This window comes from Dendrobates tinctorius, unplaced genomic scaffold (genome assembly GCF_039654945.1).
Source record: "Dendrobates tinctorius isolate UK_male_01 unplaced genomic scaffold, ASM3965494v1 ptg000037l, whole genome shotgun sequence".
Classification (NCBI taxonomy): Eukaryota; Metazoa; Chordata; class Amphibia; order Anura; family Dendrobatidae; genus Dendrobates; species Dendrobates tinctorius.
In genome coordinates, this window is record NW_027361705.1 from 24,134,462 (window position 1) to 24,152,076 (window position 17,615).

Here is a 17,615-nt window from a genome sequence, read left to right on the forward strand (position 1 = left end):
CCATGTGATTATGGGCCTTGTAACATGCAGCTATGACTTGTTACCCTTGTCTTCCGTCTCGTACAGTAACAGTCTCACAAGACTCCAGTTCATTCTTCTTCTGTTCATAAAGTTCTAACAGATACCGGTCCGGCTTTATGTTGGCCTCACGCAATTCTAGCATGATCTTCTCCACTTTCTGGAGGCTTCTTGCATTCTTCATGCTCCGTCCTGCAATGTATAGTTTGAACTCTTCTAGTTCAATAAGCTTACAGGTGTCCTCCTCACAAACGTTCTTCACTTCTTTTGATTTGTCCACTTGAGGGAAGAAAACAAGACCAGATGACTTCTCAAGTGTCTCAAGAGGGACCTGAAATTGTGGCAACTGATGCTGAAAGCTGATGGGGACGTTGGGAACAATAAAAGCTCCTTCAGCTAGAGTCTCCTCAGAGGGCTTCCTCCTGGCGAGGATCACCTTGTACAGATGTGTGGGCACGACTACATCATCACTGCCAATAACCTGAAATAAAAAATGAGCAAGAACATCTTCATTACACCAAAAAGATCACAGTGCACCACCACAAATTGCAGTAGGCCTCTGTGCACCTACATGGAGACTTCCACATCGCCCCTCACACACCCCACCCATCTTCACTATTAAAGTTTAAACTTTAAGGACTTGTAAGATTTAGAAAACGAATATTAAAATGCCATCAAATAGCAAAAGAAGCTGCGGTGGGCATCTCTATTCCTGGGGACCCAACTGGCCCCCAATAATATAAACTTTCAGCCCACTTATTTCACTGTTATCTGACAATTGGGTCCCGGGAAGCGGGGACTGCATTAATGGATAAATAGAAAATCAGCATATATCTTTATTACAAATTAGATTGTTTAAAAGTGCCACCAACAAGGTGCATTCATTCTCACTAACCTGTCCGTCCAACGCCTAATGTCAGGTCTGTGGTAACAGAAAGGGAACCTGTCACCAGAAGTATCATAACAGCTAAAACTATGACTTTACTTAGCGTCTGTGCTGCATTCCATAAATGCTTATATACCCTCTGTATACTCCCAAAAAAACCTTTAAAGTTCTCCCGCGTTGTATGGAAATCGGGTCGGTCCTGTCCGATGACCATGGTTTAGGGCCTCTTGATCTCTCCCTCCCGGCTGCTGCTCGCCGCCCTCTTCCCCGGCTGCTGCTCGCCGCCCTCTTCCCCGGCTGCTGCTCGCCGCCCTCTTCCCCGGCTGCTGCTTGCCGCCCTCTTCCCCGGCTGCTGCTCGCCTTCCTCCTCCCTGGCTGCTGCTCGCCGCCCTCATCCCCGGCTGCTGCTCGCCGCCCTCATCCCCGGCTGCTGCTCGCCACCCTCCGTCCCGGCGGCTGCTCGCCGTCCTCCGCCCCGGCGGCTATTCGCCGCCCTCCGCCCCGGCGGCTGCTCGCTACCCTCTTCCTCGGCAGCTTCTCACCGCCCTCCTCCTTCAACTGACATGGATGATGCCTCACGTCAAGATTTCACCAGGCAATGTGGATGCATCAAGGAGTCACCTACGTCAATTAAAGAAGGAGAGCAGCGAGCAGGAGCCAGGGGGAGGGATGGGGAGACCTGAAACCACGGTTCCAACCTCTATAGTGCCCACAGAATGATAATGAAATGGGGCAGCCCACTAGAAAAAAAAGTTTCATGCAGAATTTTATAGTGCTCACAGAATTATAATAATGACATTGAGCAGCCTACTGAAAAAAAAAGTGGAAGCCAAGTTACAGAGTATCAAAATTGTGTATTCTAATAAAGGAAGCTCCAGACTCTATAGTGCTGACAGACTGATCATGAACTGGAGTATCCCACTGGAAAAAAAAGAAGCCAAGTAAGAGAGTGTCAGAAGGGTGTACTCTAGTAAGGGAAAAAAGGAAGTTCCAGACTCTATAGTGCTGGCAAAATAATAATGACCTGAAACTGACCATTGAAAACAGAGTGGTAGCCAAACTACAAAGCATTCGCTTTGGAACAGTTCCAGCTTGACTGGTACAGTTAGGTCCATATATATTTGGACAGAGACAACATTTTTCTAATTTTGGTTCTAGACATTACCACAATGAATTTTAAACAAAACAATTCAGATGCAGTTGAAGTTCAGACTTTCAGCTTTCATTTGAGGGTATCCATATTAAATTGGATGAAGGGTTTAGGAGTTTCAGCTCCTTAACATGTGCCACCCTGTTTTTAAAGGGACCAAAAATAATTGGACAATTGACTCCAAGGCTATTTCATGGACAGGTGTGGGCAATCCCTTCGTTATATCATGCTCAATTAAGCAGATAAAAGGCCTGGAGTTGATTTGAGGTGTGGTGCTTGCATTTGGAAGGTTTTGCTGTGAAGGAAACATGCGGTCAAAGGAGCTCTCCATGCAGGTGAAACAAGCCATCCTTAAGCTGCAAAAACAGAAAAAAAAACATCTGAGAAATTGCTACAACATTAGGAGTGGCAAAATCTACAGTTTGGTACATCCTGAGAAAGAAAGAAAGCACTGGTGAACTCATCAATGCAAAAAGACCTGGGCGCCCACGGAAGACAACAGTGGTGGATGATCACAGAATAATCTACATGGTGAAGAGAAACCCCTTCACAACAGCCAACCAAGTGAACAACACTCTCCAGGAGGTAGGCGTATCAATATCCAAATCTACCATAAAGAGAAGACTGCATGAAAGTAAATACAGAGGGTTCACTGCACGTCGCAAGCCACTCATAAGCATCAAGAATCAAAAGGCTAGACTGGACTTTGCTAAAAAACATCTAAAAAATCCAGCACAGTTCTGGAAGAATATTCTTTGGACAGATGAAACCAAGATCAACCTCTACCAGAATGATGGAAAGAAAAAAGTATGGCGAAGGCGAGGTACAGCTCATGATCCAAAGCATACCACATCATCTGTAAAACATGGCGGGGGCAGTGTGATGGCTTGGGCATGCATGGCTGCCAGTGGCACTGGATCACTAATGTTTATTGATGATGTGACACAGAACAGAAGCAGCCGAATGAATTCTGAGGTATTCAGAGCCATACTGTGTGCTCAGATCCAGCCAAATGCAGCCAAACTGATTGGTCGTCGTTTCATACTACAGATGGACAATGACCCAAAACATAAAGCCAAAGCAACCCAGGAGTTTATTAAAGCAAAGAAATATTCTTGAATGGCCAAGTCAGTCACCTGATCTCAACCCAATTGAGCATGCATTTCACTTGTTAAAGACTAAACTTCGGGGGGTGTGGCCTAGCACCTGATGTGAGCGGTCGGCTTCTGGAGCTCCTCCGCTGAGACCGGCAATTATCCTGACGATAGGACCCCTCTGGAGGCTGGTGAATCTCTGGGTGGCTGAGAAGAGACTCAGGAGGTCGGCCCCGACGGGTGAAGTGGTGCGGAGCTGCAGCGATGGTCCGGAGAAGGCAGCAGGACGCCAAGGCTGGAGCGGGGATCCGCACCCAAGATGGCGCCGACAGCGTGGAGGCGGCTGAGAGAGCGGACGCTGCAAATGCCTCTTATGCAAAGAGGCTAGAAGTGGCGGCCAAGCTGGAGAAATATGCCTGGGTGGAGGGAGCACGGCAGGAGATGGCTGAAGAGAAGGAGGAACAGGCTGGAGAACGGAGGAATGAGCAAGGAGAAGGCTCTGAGGATGATGCGGTACAGGGGGGGCCGGAGGGGGAAGAAGGTGGAAGGGGGAATGATGATGTGGAACAAGAGAATGTGGAGGAGCTGGTTATAGGGGAGCCCACTTTGCGGGACATTTATGAACTGATCAGATCATGCAAAATTGCGATAACAACGTTAACTCACAGAGTGGATGGAACTATAGCAGAAGTTACTACAATAAAGGCAGACATGGGCAAAATGGATAAGAGAGTGGGAGAGGTGGAGGAGAGAGTGAGTGTGTTGGAAGACCATATCTCTAAAATGCAAAAGGCCCACACTCAGTGTTTGCAAAAATGTGCTGCTCTGATTAATAAGACTGATGATCTGGAGAATCGTTCACGGAGGAACAATGTAAGATTAGTGGGTATCCCTGAGAAGACTGAAGGAAATGACCCTACAAAATTTATTGAAAAATGGCTCCAGGACAAGATAGGTGGTGATAACCTGTCTAAGATGTTTGTGGTGGAAAGGGCTCATCGAGTTCCTATGAAACCCCTCCCGATGGGATCCCCCCCTCGTACGGTCCTTGCCAAGATCCTGAACTATAGAGATAGAGATGCCATATTGAGGTGTGCTCGTACGGCTGAAGACATGTGTATTAATGGCCAGAAGATCTCTATTTATCCAGACTATTCGGCTGAGGTACAAAAACAGAGGATGAGCTATGGAGGGGTTAAAAGGAGACTGAGAGATTTGAATTTGGTGTATTCTACTCTCTACCCAGCAAAATTGAGAGTTGTAGCACTGGGGACGGTTCATTTTTTCCAACACCAGAAGACGCCACCAAGTGGCTGGACTTAAATCAGCAGAAGCTCTCGGCTAATAAAGAAAGAGGGAAGTGAAGGGATGAGGCCGGAAGTGAAGAAGTTACTGCCATATTGCTGCCTTTGGACTTTGAGTTCACAATTTATTGTGGTTTCCGGAGGACTTATTGTCAAAATGTTGTTTTATATGCGGAGGGGCTGGGGAGGTGTTTTAGTAACAGCGGATTAAGGGTACTATGGAAGAGGTAGCTAGACACTGGACTACCTACTCTCTGATAAGAGAGGTGAACGACAACAGCGGATTAGTTATGGGTTACTGTGTTAAAGAATATGGGGGGGAGATGGGAGGGTAGGGTTGGGGATTGTTGCGGGGAAGTGAGACTTACAATTTGCTGGGAACAGTGTCCTATCTTAAGGGGTCAGGAATTGGTACTTGGGAGGTATCATGGTGAGAGACACAATTAAAGTCGTTAGCTGGAATATAAGAGGACTGTCGGAGGGGAACCGGAGAACGGCAATAATGGAGTATGTGAGAAAACGGGGCCCGGATGTCATTTGTCTCCAAGAGACACATTTGCTTGCAGAAAAAGTAGATGTGCTAAAAAGAAGGTGGATAGGGAGGTCTTACCATTCTACGTATTCCTCGTATGCTAGGGGGGTATCGGTGTTGATTGGGGCGTCCACGCCCTTTGAAGAAATTGAGTGCCATGTAGATAGGGATGGGCAATATGTTCTATTATTCTGTAAACTCTATGGGCAATCACTATGTCTTGCTGCTGTTTACTTCCCACCCCAATACTCGGGGAAAAAGGTACAAGAAATATTTGAATTGTATAAACGGGGTATGGGGTTTCCCATGTTAATCATTGGAGATGTCAATAATGTGATGGATGAAGGGTGGGATGGACATAAGAAAGATTCAAGCAAAGGTATTAAAAAACTGTCGAAGTTTGGGAATTATATGACGGAGATGGGGATGGTGGACCTCTGGAGGGTGAGGAATGAGAGCGTAGTTTGCTACTCCTGCTATTCGGCAACTTATGGCTCCCTCTCCAGGATTGACCTGGCACTGGGAAATGATTTAATGACGCGTATGGTCTGTGGAATTGAATATCTGCCGAGGGTGATTTCAGACCACAGGCCTATAGAGCTTTTGATTAGACGGGCAGGTGGGAGCAGCGTCGGACTGGCCCACCGGAGAACCGGTGGATTCTCCGGTGGGCCCTGGCATCTGGTGGGCCCTGGCACCTGCTGGCATACAGGGCCAGCAGTTGCCTAGGGCCCCCGCTGCTCCAGGGGCCCCCAGCCAGTGGTGTGTCGCACACCATGCAGCTGCTATGGGGGCCCCTGCCAGCGGAGCAGCAGCGGGTGTCAGGAGGCAGGAGCCCCTGTCCCCGCTGCTAAAGAGAAATGAATATTCACTGCGAAGCAGTGAATATCATTTCAGGTCTCCACCCCCAGAGGCCCCGCCCCCAGCCCAGTAAGCTGCTCTGCAGACTACAGCTGTAAATCAGGGCCGGTGCCCTCAGTCCTCTCTGCTCCTGGCTCACAGCCAGTGCGCGATGACGTCACTACATCGCGCACCCGCTGTGTGTCTGGCAGAGGGGGCAGCTCCTGACACTGAAGCCGGGATCAGCGTGGGAGCGAGGAGGAGAGGTGAGTATTGTGTTTTTTTTTGTTTTTGTTTTTTTTTTATATATCTCTCTCGCTCTCTCTATCTGTCTCTCTCTCTATCTCTCTTATATCTATCTATCTATCTATCTATCTATCTATCTATCTATCTATCTATCTATCTTTCTATCTCTATCTATTATCTATATCTATCTATCTCTATATCTATATCTATCTATTTCTATATCTATCTCTTTCTATCGCTCTATCTTTCTATCTCTACATCTATCTATCTATCTCTATATCTATCTCTATATCTTTCTATATATATCTCTATATCTATCTATTATGTCTATCTATCTCTATATCTATCTATCTTACTCTATCTATCTCTATATCTATTATCTCTATATTTATTATCTATCTAGCTACCATCTATATCTATCTATCTATCTTTATCTATATATATATATATATCTCTATCTAATATCTATATCTATCTATCTCTATACCTATCTATCTATTTATCTATCCATTATCTGTCTCTATATCTTATCTCTGTATCTATCTATCTCTATATCTATCTCTATATCTATCTTTATATCTATATATCTATCTCTATCTATCTCTATATCTATATCTATTTCTCTCTATATCTATCTCTATATCTCTCTCTATAGCTATCTATCTATATATCTCTATCTATCTCTATCTCTCTGTATATCTATCTATCGCTCTATCTCTATATCTATCTTTCTATCTCTATATCTATATATCTATCTATATTTCTCTATCTATTTATCTCTATATCTTTTCTCTGTATCTATCTCTCTCTATATCTATCTCTATATATATCTATTATCTCTATATCTATATCTATTTCTCTCTATATCTCTCTCTATATCTATCTATCTATTTATCTCTATCTCTATATCTATCTCTTTGTATATCTATCTATCTTTCTATCTCTATATCTATCTATCTTTCTCTATCTATCTATCTATTTATCTCTATCTATTATCTATATCTATCTCTATCTATCTATCGCTCTATCTCTATATCTATCTTTCTATCTCTACATCTATCTCTATATCTATCTTTCTATCTATCTCTATATCTATCTATATCTATATCTATCTATTATGTCTATCTATCTAGCTATCTCTATTATCTATATCTACCTATCTCTATATCTTTCTATCTTACTCTATCTTTATATCTATCTGTTATCTCTATATTTATTATCTATCTTTATCTATCTATCTCTATCTATTATCTATATCTATATCTATCTCTCTATCTATTTATCGATCTCTGTATCTATCTCTCTCTATATCTATCTCTCTCTCTGTCTCTATCTATCTTTATATCTATATCTATCTATCTCTATATCTATCTATTATCTCTATATCTATCTATCTCTATATCTATCTCTATATCTATATCTGTTTCTCTCTATATCTATCTCTATCTCTCTCTCTATAGCTATCTATATATTATCTCTATATCTATCTATCTATCTATATCTATCTATCTCTATATCTATCTATCTCTATATCTATCTATCTATCTATCTCTATATCTATCTATCTCTATATCTATCTTTCTATCTAACACTATATCTCTATATCTATCTCTATATCTCATTATCTATCTATCTATCTCTATCTCTCTCTTTATCTATCTATCTATTGATCTATCCATCTATCTCTATATCTATCTCTATATCTATCTATTACATCTATCTATTATCTCTATTATCTATATCTATCTATCCATCTATCTATCTAGCTATCTCTATCTATCTCTATATCTCTCTCTATATCTATCTATCTTTCTAACTCTATATCTGTCTATCTCTATACATATCTGTATATCTAGCTATTATCTCTATATCTATCTCTATATCTATCTTTCTATATCTATTATCTCTATATCTATCTATCTTTATATATATCTCTATATCTATTTTTATTTATAGCCATCTATCTATATATATTTATCTCTATAGCTATCTATATATGTCTATATTATTATTATTATTTCTGTATATCTCTATTATCTATCTCTATCTATATATCTATCTCTCTATATCTTTCTATCTATAGCTATGTATCTCTATATCTATCTATCTATCTATCCATTATCTATTTTCTATCTATCTCTATATCTATCTACCTATCGATCTATCTATCTATATTTCTTTCTATATCTATCTTTATATCTATCTCTATCTATCTCTATCTATCTCTATGAATCTTTCTATCTATATCTATCCATTATCTACTTTCTATCCATTATCTACTATCTATCTCTATATCTATCTATTTCTATATCTATCTTTCTATCTATATCTATCTAACTCTATATCTATATAGCATTATACCCTATGAGGGGGTGCATTATTCCCTATGAGGGGGGCAGTATTATACCCTATGAGGGGGCAGCATTATTCCCTATGAGGGGGCAGCATTATACCCTATGAGGAGGCAGCATTATACCCTATGAGGAGGCAGCATTATACCCTATGAGGGGGGCAGTATTATACCCTATGAGGGAGTGCATTATACCCCTATGGGGGGCAGCATTATACCCTATGAGGGGGGCAGCATTATACCCTATGAGGGGGGGCAGCATTATACCCTATGAGGGGGGCAGCATTATACCCTATGAGGGGGGAGCATTATACCCTATGAGGGGGGCAGCATTATACCCTATGAGGAGGGCAGCATTATATTCTATGAGGGGTCTACATTATATTCTATGAGGGGGCTGCTTTATATTCTATGAGGGGGCTACCCCAACTCCTGCTACATAATTAAGACATGTACAACCTTATATTATACCCTGATATTAGCGTGTTTTACCGCACAATTGGTGGTCTGGTATTTAACTCTATGCAGCTACATAGTGGGCCCCAAGAATGATTTTCTCTGGTGGGCCCAAGGTGTTCCAGTCCGACGCTGGGTGGGAGGCATGGACGGGGAGTGGGATGGAAATTGCACCCCTTGTGGCTTGAACATATTGATATGGATATCATTAAGAAGGAAATCACAGAGTACTGGCAGTTTAATGAGGAAAGTGTGGAGGGGTGGGTGGTGTGGGATGCAATGAAAGCTTTTCTGAGGGGTCTTCTTTTTAGGGAAATTTCTAGATGTAAATCCAGGACTAGGTTGGAAGATAAGGAGATCATAGAGGATTTGGAAAGAGCAGAAAGGGATATGGTGTCGGACCCATCAGAGATAACTAAATGTAGTTTAAAAGAAGCTCAGGAAGCGGTTAATAAGCTATATATAAAAAAGGCGGAGAGAAGAAGAGCTTTTCAGAAAGTACAGTTTTTTGAGGATGGGGAAAGAGTGGGACACTTACTTTCGGTGGTAGCTGCTGCACAGAGGGAATCGGGGTACGTATACAAACTAAGAACGGGAGAGGGGACTGTATTGATGGAAGTAGAGGATATTTTAGGGGAGTTTAAAAGTTTTTATGAGCAGCTGTATACGTCAGGGGTGGGAGATATAATGGGGAATATTGAAAGTTTCCTGGGTGAGGCGAAACTGCCTAGGATTGGGGAGGATGATAGGGGAAGGTTGGAGGAACCTATAACGGAGGAGGAGATTAGATCTGCTATTATGTCAATGGCTAATAACAAGGCTCCTGGGGCTGATGGACTCCCGGTTGAGATATATAAGAATTTAATGGACATCTCAGTGGCCAAATTAAAAAAAGTCTTTGAGGAGGCGTTAAGGGTGGGAGAGCTGCCGGTGTCCATGAGAGAGGCGATAATAGTAGTCATTTTAAAGGAAGGAAAGGACCCGGAATTGGCGGAATCGTATAGGCCAGTTTCATTGTTGTCGGCAGACGTTAAGATTTTGGCTAAAGTTTTGGCCGGCCGGCTGGCAAGTGTGGTCCAGGGTCTGGTCCATCCTGATCAGTCTGGCTTTATGCCAAATAAGTCTACAGCGATAAATCTACGTAGATTATTCTTGAACTTGCAGGTGCCGTCGGATAATGAAGGGAATAGAATTGTAGTCTCCTTGGATGCGCGTAAGGCATTTGATAGTGTTGAATGGTGCTATCTTTGGGAAGTGTTGAGATCTTTTGGTTTTGGACCAATTTTTGTCTCGTGGGTGAGGTTATTGTATTTTTCTCCGACTGCTAGGGTGAGAGTTAATGGGGAGGTTTCTGGAAGTTTTGGTTTACATAGGGGGACTAGGCAGGGGTGTCCGCTGTCGCCGCTGCTTTTTGCGTTGGCAGTGGAGCCCCTGGCGCAGACAATTAGGAATTCGACTTTGGTTAAGGGGTTCCGGTATGGTATGATAGAGGAGAAAATAGCCTTATACGCAGATGACATACTATTATTTTTAGAAAATTCTGGAGGGGCCTTGGAGGGGGCGATGAACATTCTTGGGGCATTTGGGGAGGTTTTGGGTCTGGAGATCAATTGGGCAAAGTCAAATATTTTGCTGGTAGATGAGGGGGGTGGGGAGATTCCGACGGCGCTGGAGGGTAGTAGGTTGCCGGTGGTTCAGCGGTTCAAAATCTGGGAGTTCAGGTGTCCCTTCCTCTTTCGAGTTATATTGATTTAAATCTGTCCCCATTACTGGACAAATTTAGGAAGAAAGTAGGGGTGTGGTGTAGGTTGTGACTCTCTGTGGTGGGTAGGATAAACCTGGCTAAAATGATTCTTATGCCCCAATTGTTATATATATTGCATAACTCCCCTGTCTGGCTGCCCCGAAGGTGGTTTCGTACCATTAACTCTATATTTCGAGACCTGGTATGGGGGAAAAAACAGCCAAGAATCAGGCTGGAACTCATGCAGAGGCCTAAAGATGGGGGGGGATTGGCTCTTCCGAATCCCTGGATTTATTTTTTGGTGGCACAGGGTCAGCAGTTAAGAGGATGGAGTGAGGAGAAAGGACTGGGTTCGGTTCAAAGGATTATGGTTTGGTTGGTGGGAAGGGACCCATTGGTTCAAGGTCTGGAGGCAGGGAATTTTGGGAAGCTGGGTGGGACCTATCCTACTTTGATGCTAATCCACAGAGTTTGGGAGGCAATTAAAAGGACAAGAAAAGTGGGAGCATTAACAAATCTCTCCCCAATTTGGAACAATGAAGTACTGCCTGAATTTGTTAAAATGGGGGAATGTAAAAATTGGATATCACTAGGTATACTATATGTGGATCAGATACAGGACGAACGGGGGTTATTGTCACTGCGGGGGAGGTATGGGTTGCGGGAGACCAGTAGGTTTCAATATGGACAGCTGAGACATGCCTATCAGGCGCAGAGTAAAATGGTTGATATGAAAATTTGTAGAGATATTCTGGTGGACTATGTATGTGCGGTGGGTGGAACGAAGGGGGTAGTTTCAAATATTTATAGGGATTTGTTACATACCTTTCTTAATAGATTTCCCATTAAAGCAAAAGAGAAATGGGAGGAAGAGGTGGGAAGGATAGAGGAGGATATATGGGAAGATATCATGGCATATATTCCTCAGTTATCATTAAGTGAGCCGGGTAGACTTTCACAATATTATGTACTTCACAGAGTATATAGAACTCCAGATAGGCTTTATAGGGCAGGGGTGAGACAGACTTCTGAATGTCCTAGGTGTCGGTCTAAGGGAGCGGGGATTTTGCATATGTTATGGCAATGTACGAGACTGAATGCATACAGGTTGGAGGTGGGAGAAGCAATTGGGAAATCGTATGGATGTACAATCACATGGGATCCTGTGGTATGCATTTTGGGTTATGTAGAGGAGATCCAAGTTCAAAATCATCATAAACTGGCTATAGCTAGATTATTGTATGTTGCACGTAAATTGATTGCCAGACATTGGTTGAGTGGAGAGCCGCCGACTCTGCGGGAATTTTATAGACAGTCTGATGCAGTTGTTAAAATGGAAAAGGATATTTATAAGAAAAGGAAAAGTGTAAAATCTTTTGAATCACTTTGGAAACCATGGGTGGAGAGAAACTAATTCCGGAGGGATGCTGTTTACACGTGTAAGCAATGGATGCTAATGTCTCATTATGAGCTATTGAGGATTTAAGGGAGGGGGGGTGGAGGGAGGGAAATGGGGGATTGGTTTATAATGTTTGTAAATATGTCTATGCTCCTTTTTTGGGCACAATTGTGTGCAATGTCATTTTGAATCTTGTTAATAAAAATTATCTGATTTAAAAAAAAAAGACTAAACTTCAGACAGAAAGGCCCACAAACAAACAGCAACTGAAAACCACCGCAGTGAAGGCCTGAAAGAGCATCAAAAAGGAGGAAACACAGCGTCTGGTGATGTCCATGAGTTCAAGACTTCAGGCAGTCATTACCAACAAAGGGTTTTCAACCAAGTACCAGAAATGAACATTTTATTTACAATTATTTAATCTGTCCAATTACTTTTGGTCCCTTTAAAAACAGGGTGGCACATGTTAAGGAGCTGAAACTCCTAAACCCTTCATTCAATTTGAATGTGGATACCCTCAAATGAAAGCTGAAAGTCTGAACTTCAACTGCATCTGAATTGTTTTGGTTAAAATTTATTGTGGTAATGTCTAGAACCAAAATTAGAAAAATGTTGTCTCTGTCCAAATATATATGGACCTAATTGTATGTGCATTAACAGCAGTGATGAGGGCAACAGGTCCAAACATTTACCCTGGTTTTGGATATTATACCAAGTACGCCCCCCAGATTACGATTACGGCTGATTGCTGGCACAAATCACACATAGGTGCAAAAACGACAAAGAATATTTGCCCAGAATCACCCATGATGCCGATGATCATACCATGGAGGTGTTGCAAACCTGCCATTCGCTGCCCCACGAAGCCTTTTATTGCATATTATGCCCATAGCTCCTCATTTAAATTCTGAATTTATAATTTATCAAATTAGAATCTCACCCTGGTTACTGAGCAAACAGGTAGCTCTTAGTGAGAATGTGCGGTGTCTTTCACCCTGAACTAAGAAATTTAGTGGATCGGAGGCTGCCGATAAGAGGAACTTCATTTCACGACTGAACACTTCTCAACACAATCAGGCAGGAGCAGAAAGCAATGATCAGCCAGACTGAAGGAGGCTCATTGTTTTCTAGAACACGGCGGCCGACCGGTCATCTCTGAAGTCACTACATGAACATGTGGTGGTAAACAGCGGCTCACCTGATAAGTGACACTTTTCTTGCCGTCCTCATTCTGCACGGGTAACAGCAGGGGGCCGCTCACAATCCAGACATCATCGAATCGCTGTGTCAGGTCTCGACAATACATTTCAAACCTGGATAAAGATTTCAAGCAATGAGAAAAATGAGCCACCATTACTCCATTGTAGGACTGATCTCATTACACTACACATGCAATGGCCTGGCTGATGACTGTCCCCGGAGAACATGTCCGCCTCAAGCCGCCTTCGGTTATGTCATTCTTTGCAGATATTTCTACATATCTGTATCTGAAGCTCCAGATACGGTTCTCCTAGACCCGTGAATAGGAAATTTACCTAGTTACATAGTAATCCATAAGCAGAGGGGTGTCACCATACAAATAGATGCCATCCAGGACAGAGTATGAAATCACCGTGAATAATGACATTTATGATATGGGGTATTCCCATCCCATAAAGTGATGGCATGTTACTTTATGATCGGTGGAGGTCTGACCTATGGGCCCCTCACCGATCATGAAAATGTTGTACTCTCTACACAGTGACGCCAGAGGGGAACTACAGCTCAGCGGTATACCACCACCTTCCTCAGCGCCTGTGCTGCATTACAGAAAGTTGTATACTATGTCCTGACTCCCCCTTATATCTCCAAAAAAAAACTACTGAAGTGCTCCAGCAAGGTATACAAATTAGGACGGTCCGGTCCGAGGGGTGTCATTACAGCGGGGCCTGTCCCTCCTCTCCCCTGCTAAAAGCCGTCTTCCAGCTTTGATTGATGTGGATGACGTGTCCTGTGTCATCCACATAGCTGAATGAAATCTCGTGCCTGAGCAGGGACATTGCCGGATCGCACAAACGCACTTTCCTCTTCTCTACTGCAGGCCGAGCCTAAAATCTAACTGCGCATGCGCCGGTACATGTCTTTCCAGCTCCTGCTTACCAAAACCATTTTAGCTATATTGTTTTCTGGGCAAAATGGTTCCGGTAAGAAGGAGCCAGAAAGAAAGGAAGGCTGTAGAAGGCAGCCATGTCTCGTCATATCTTTGTGTCTGTGACATTGAAGGCTCAATGTGGGTTCAAGCTGCAGTGGTCCAGGAAAGACCACGATATGTTAAAAGGATTGTCCATTACTGAACAGCCCCTCATTAAATGCTAAAGGACCCCAGATTTTATAAAAATAAAAAATATATTTCTATATATTTACACACACTTGTCGGATGGAGGTTATTCCAGCAATCTTTAATCGCTGGTATAACCCGAGTCTTTTGATAGAGGACACTGGTGTCACAGGAGCGTTGCAGACTGCCACACCGATCAGCTGCAGCCTTCAGTCAGGTGGAGCCATTTAGTCTGATGCCACGATGAAGGCTGGAGCCGACTGTCATGTCACATAACCTCTGGAAGACAGCTCCAAAAATCACTGAGATGTTGAGTCCGGGTGGCAAGGAGGTGATTTTTGCTATTGACAACCCCTTTAATCTTTGAACATGAGGCAGGACTGCATCTGCATTTCAGATTGTAAAGTAAATCCCTGTTGACCATGGACCTTACCGATTCCAGAAGCCGGCGTTGTTTTTATAGTTTTGGGGCACAATGTTTGACAGATAAAATGTTTCAGCCATGGCCTCCTGTGGACGTAAAAGGGAACTGATGTAAATAGTCAAAATAGTAAGGGTCTGTGCACACGCTGCAGAGTTGTCACTTTTTTTCTGCACAGATTTGTCATAAAGTGAATTAGAATCCTGAAGTCTCATGCACTTATTGCTTATTTGTGACTTGCAGATTTCACTCATATTAATGAGTGGGAAAAATCTGCACCAAAAAAACATTTAAAAAATGGGGCAAAAATGCATGTATTACACGCTGTTTTTCGTGCCAATAGATGCCGAAATGGTACAGAAATTTCTGCACCAAACATTTAATGTCTGCACACACCATAAAGCTTTATGACAAGTCAAAGTAATGAACTTTATATTCCATATTCTTATGTAAATACAAAAAGAAAAGAAAAAAAGACTAATTTTTATAGATTTTCTTCTTCAGATAAGCAGAAAACAGATTCTTACTGTAGAATATTTACTGTCCCCCGCTGGCGCCATGTGACCCCGGGACCACCCGCTACGTAAATAGTCTTCATTGCTGGCACTAAATAATTGCGGAATGTTTGGATCCGGTTTAAATCGGCAGTGTTTCCGGTCAGCAACGCCTAAGGAAAAGATAAAAAAAGAAGAACATGTTCTAAAACCTAGACAAACAAAATAAAGCACAACACCCCCTGAATTGGGGGGCAACTATATTTATACTGAGCCGTCCTGCTGTTTACAGTCCCAAGAGGGGCCTTTCCATTGGCAGCTGTATACGACCATTAGGGCTCGCTCCCACTGGCGATTAAAGAATAATAATAATCAGATTGCATTCGTACCAATTTAATCCTATATTTCATTATTTATCAGTGGCGGGTTTTTGCCAGCGCTGATCGGATTGCAATCGGACAGGAAAAAAAAATGGCAGCATGCTGTGATTGCACGCCAAATTCGGTTCTCACGCACCCATACAAGTCTAGAGGAGAGTGTGTAACATCGCACTGCACTCGGATATCAGATGATCATTTCCACTGTGGATTTGGTCACTAATCCACAACAAAACGTGTAATGAATCCACAGAAGGAACCAGCATTTGTTGATCGTGGATTCCACCCTGCTCCGTTACTAAGCATTATTGAATAGGGTGAAATCCACAATCAAAATCTGTACATGAATGAGCACGCTGCAGATCTGACGTCGGCACCATGCTTTCATTGTTTTGCAATGTGTGACTGAGACTTTCAAGTCTTCTAGACTGCTGCAGTCTAAACCACAATTCCGCAAAGTGTGAACTTGGCCTCAGGACATGCCGCAGCCTCACTTAAAGAGGACCTGTCACCTGTGTGTGGCTGCACGTACGATGTAAGAAAAGAGAGAGCAGCCACAGACCGACGGTTTTACAAATCATAACTGATTAAGAAAGACGTCCAGCAGTGTCCCTAATGACAGGCTAAAGGTCCGGACTGTCTAGAAAAAAAATCAGGTCCGAACTTCCGGGTTGTGGGATCCCGACATACAGAGCGAGATCCAACAACCCTCCGTGAAACCGGAGGAAACCAATGTAAACACAGGGAGAACATACAAACTCCTTGCAGATGTTGTCCTCGGTGGGATTTGAGCCCAGGACCCCAGAGCTGCAAAGTAAAGGTGCTAACCACTGAGCCACCATACAGTGCTAACCACTGAGCCACCATACAATGCTAACCACTGAGCCACTTTGCTGCCCATTGTGCTCCTTACTAGGAGACCAGCCGAGGTAATGGAATTAATTCCCTTTTTGCTCACCAACTATTTTCTCTTTTGTAAGATGCTCAATGACCCAACGTGGGGTCTTCTTTGCTTGATCATAAGATAAAGCATGACCGATATATTGCCTGACCTCCTCTCCACTCTGCGGGAATCCAAACTCCTCCAATGGAGACTTCTGTATGGGTTCTTGGGGAAAAAAAAGGTTAATATTAACATTATATCTGGTTCAGTAGGATCAACCCTCCTAAGCCATCTAGACGGCCACGCAAGTAAAAAAAATGAATAAAATGATAACGTGACGTCTTCAATCTGATCTTATTACCTAGAAATCTACACTTGTCTTCATATGTAAATGAACGGTTAAGATCTACGGGCCGGACATAGATCTCCCTGAGAATCTGCCTCCAGAGACTTTTTTTAATGAAAGGAGGTGTTACCAGTGTAGATCAGGAGAGCTGACTGTCAGTCATTACATGTCTCACACCAGCAATGCCACATTTCATTTAAAGTTGACCACTGCTAGGACAACCCCTTGTCATACCCCACGCTTTGCCCCAATAAGATAAAAAAGCCTATACTCACATCCCGTGCCTGCGCTGCTCCCACGGTGTCAGCACGCACTCTCTGCAGGGCTCTCATGCGGTTGGACACTGGCACACAATCTGCGCTGGCATCACTGTCCCCACCCTTCATATGAATTGAACATGAAGAGGAAGTCGGAGATCAGCCGCAGTCCGGACTTACTCTTCATGTACAATTCGTATGAAGGCGCGGACAGTGACGCCAGCGGATTGGGCAGCGGAGTCACGTGTCACATCGTACAAGAGCCCCAGGACCGCGCGTACCGGCCCCGCGGGAACAACGATGGCACAAGGGGCGAGGATAAGCTTTATGTAATCTCTGTAATCATTCTGCACCAAAATACTATCTGTGCCAACTGTTGGCGGCATAAACTTAAAATGAAACAAACAATGGTGTAAATTGCTGTTGTTTCACAATACAACTCAGCCTGCAGAAAAAACACCAAATATCAGAGCTACAGACAAAAAAAGAAAAAAAGTGTAT

General features: G+C 43.1%; 1 protein-coding gene across 1 annotated transcript in view; it reads right to left on the reverse strand.

The window, feature by feature from the left end:
• LOC141088121 (uncharacterized) overlaps positions 1–17,189 on the reverse strand; it is a 46,261-nt gene extending 29,072 nt beyond the window's left edge. The window contains exons 1-6 of the mRNA XM_073574065.1: positions 17,133–17,189; positions 16,873–16,948; positions 16,587–16,736; positions 15,285–15,424; positions 14,770–14,846; positions 13,218–13,332 (exon numbers count right to left, since the gene is read on the reverse strand). Coding sequence (XP_073430166.1) covers positions 13,218–13,332; positions 14,770–14,846; positions 15,285–15,424; positions 16,587–16,736; positions 16,873–16,948; positions 17,133–17,189 — 615 coding nt within the window. The remainder of the gene's footprint in view (positions 1–13,217; positions 13,333–14,769; positions 14,847–15,284; positions 15,425–16,586; positions 16,737–16,872; positions 16,949–17,132) is intronic.
• Between the last annotated feature and the right edge of the window lie 426 nt (positions 17,190–17,615).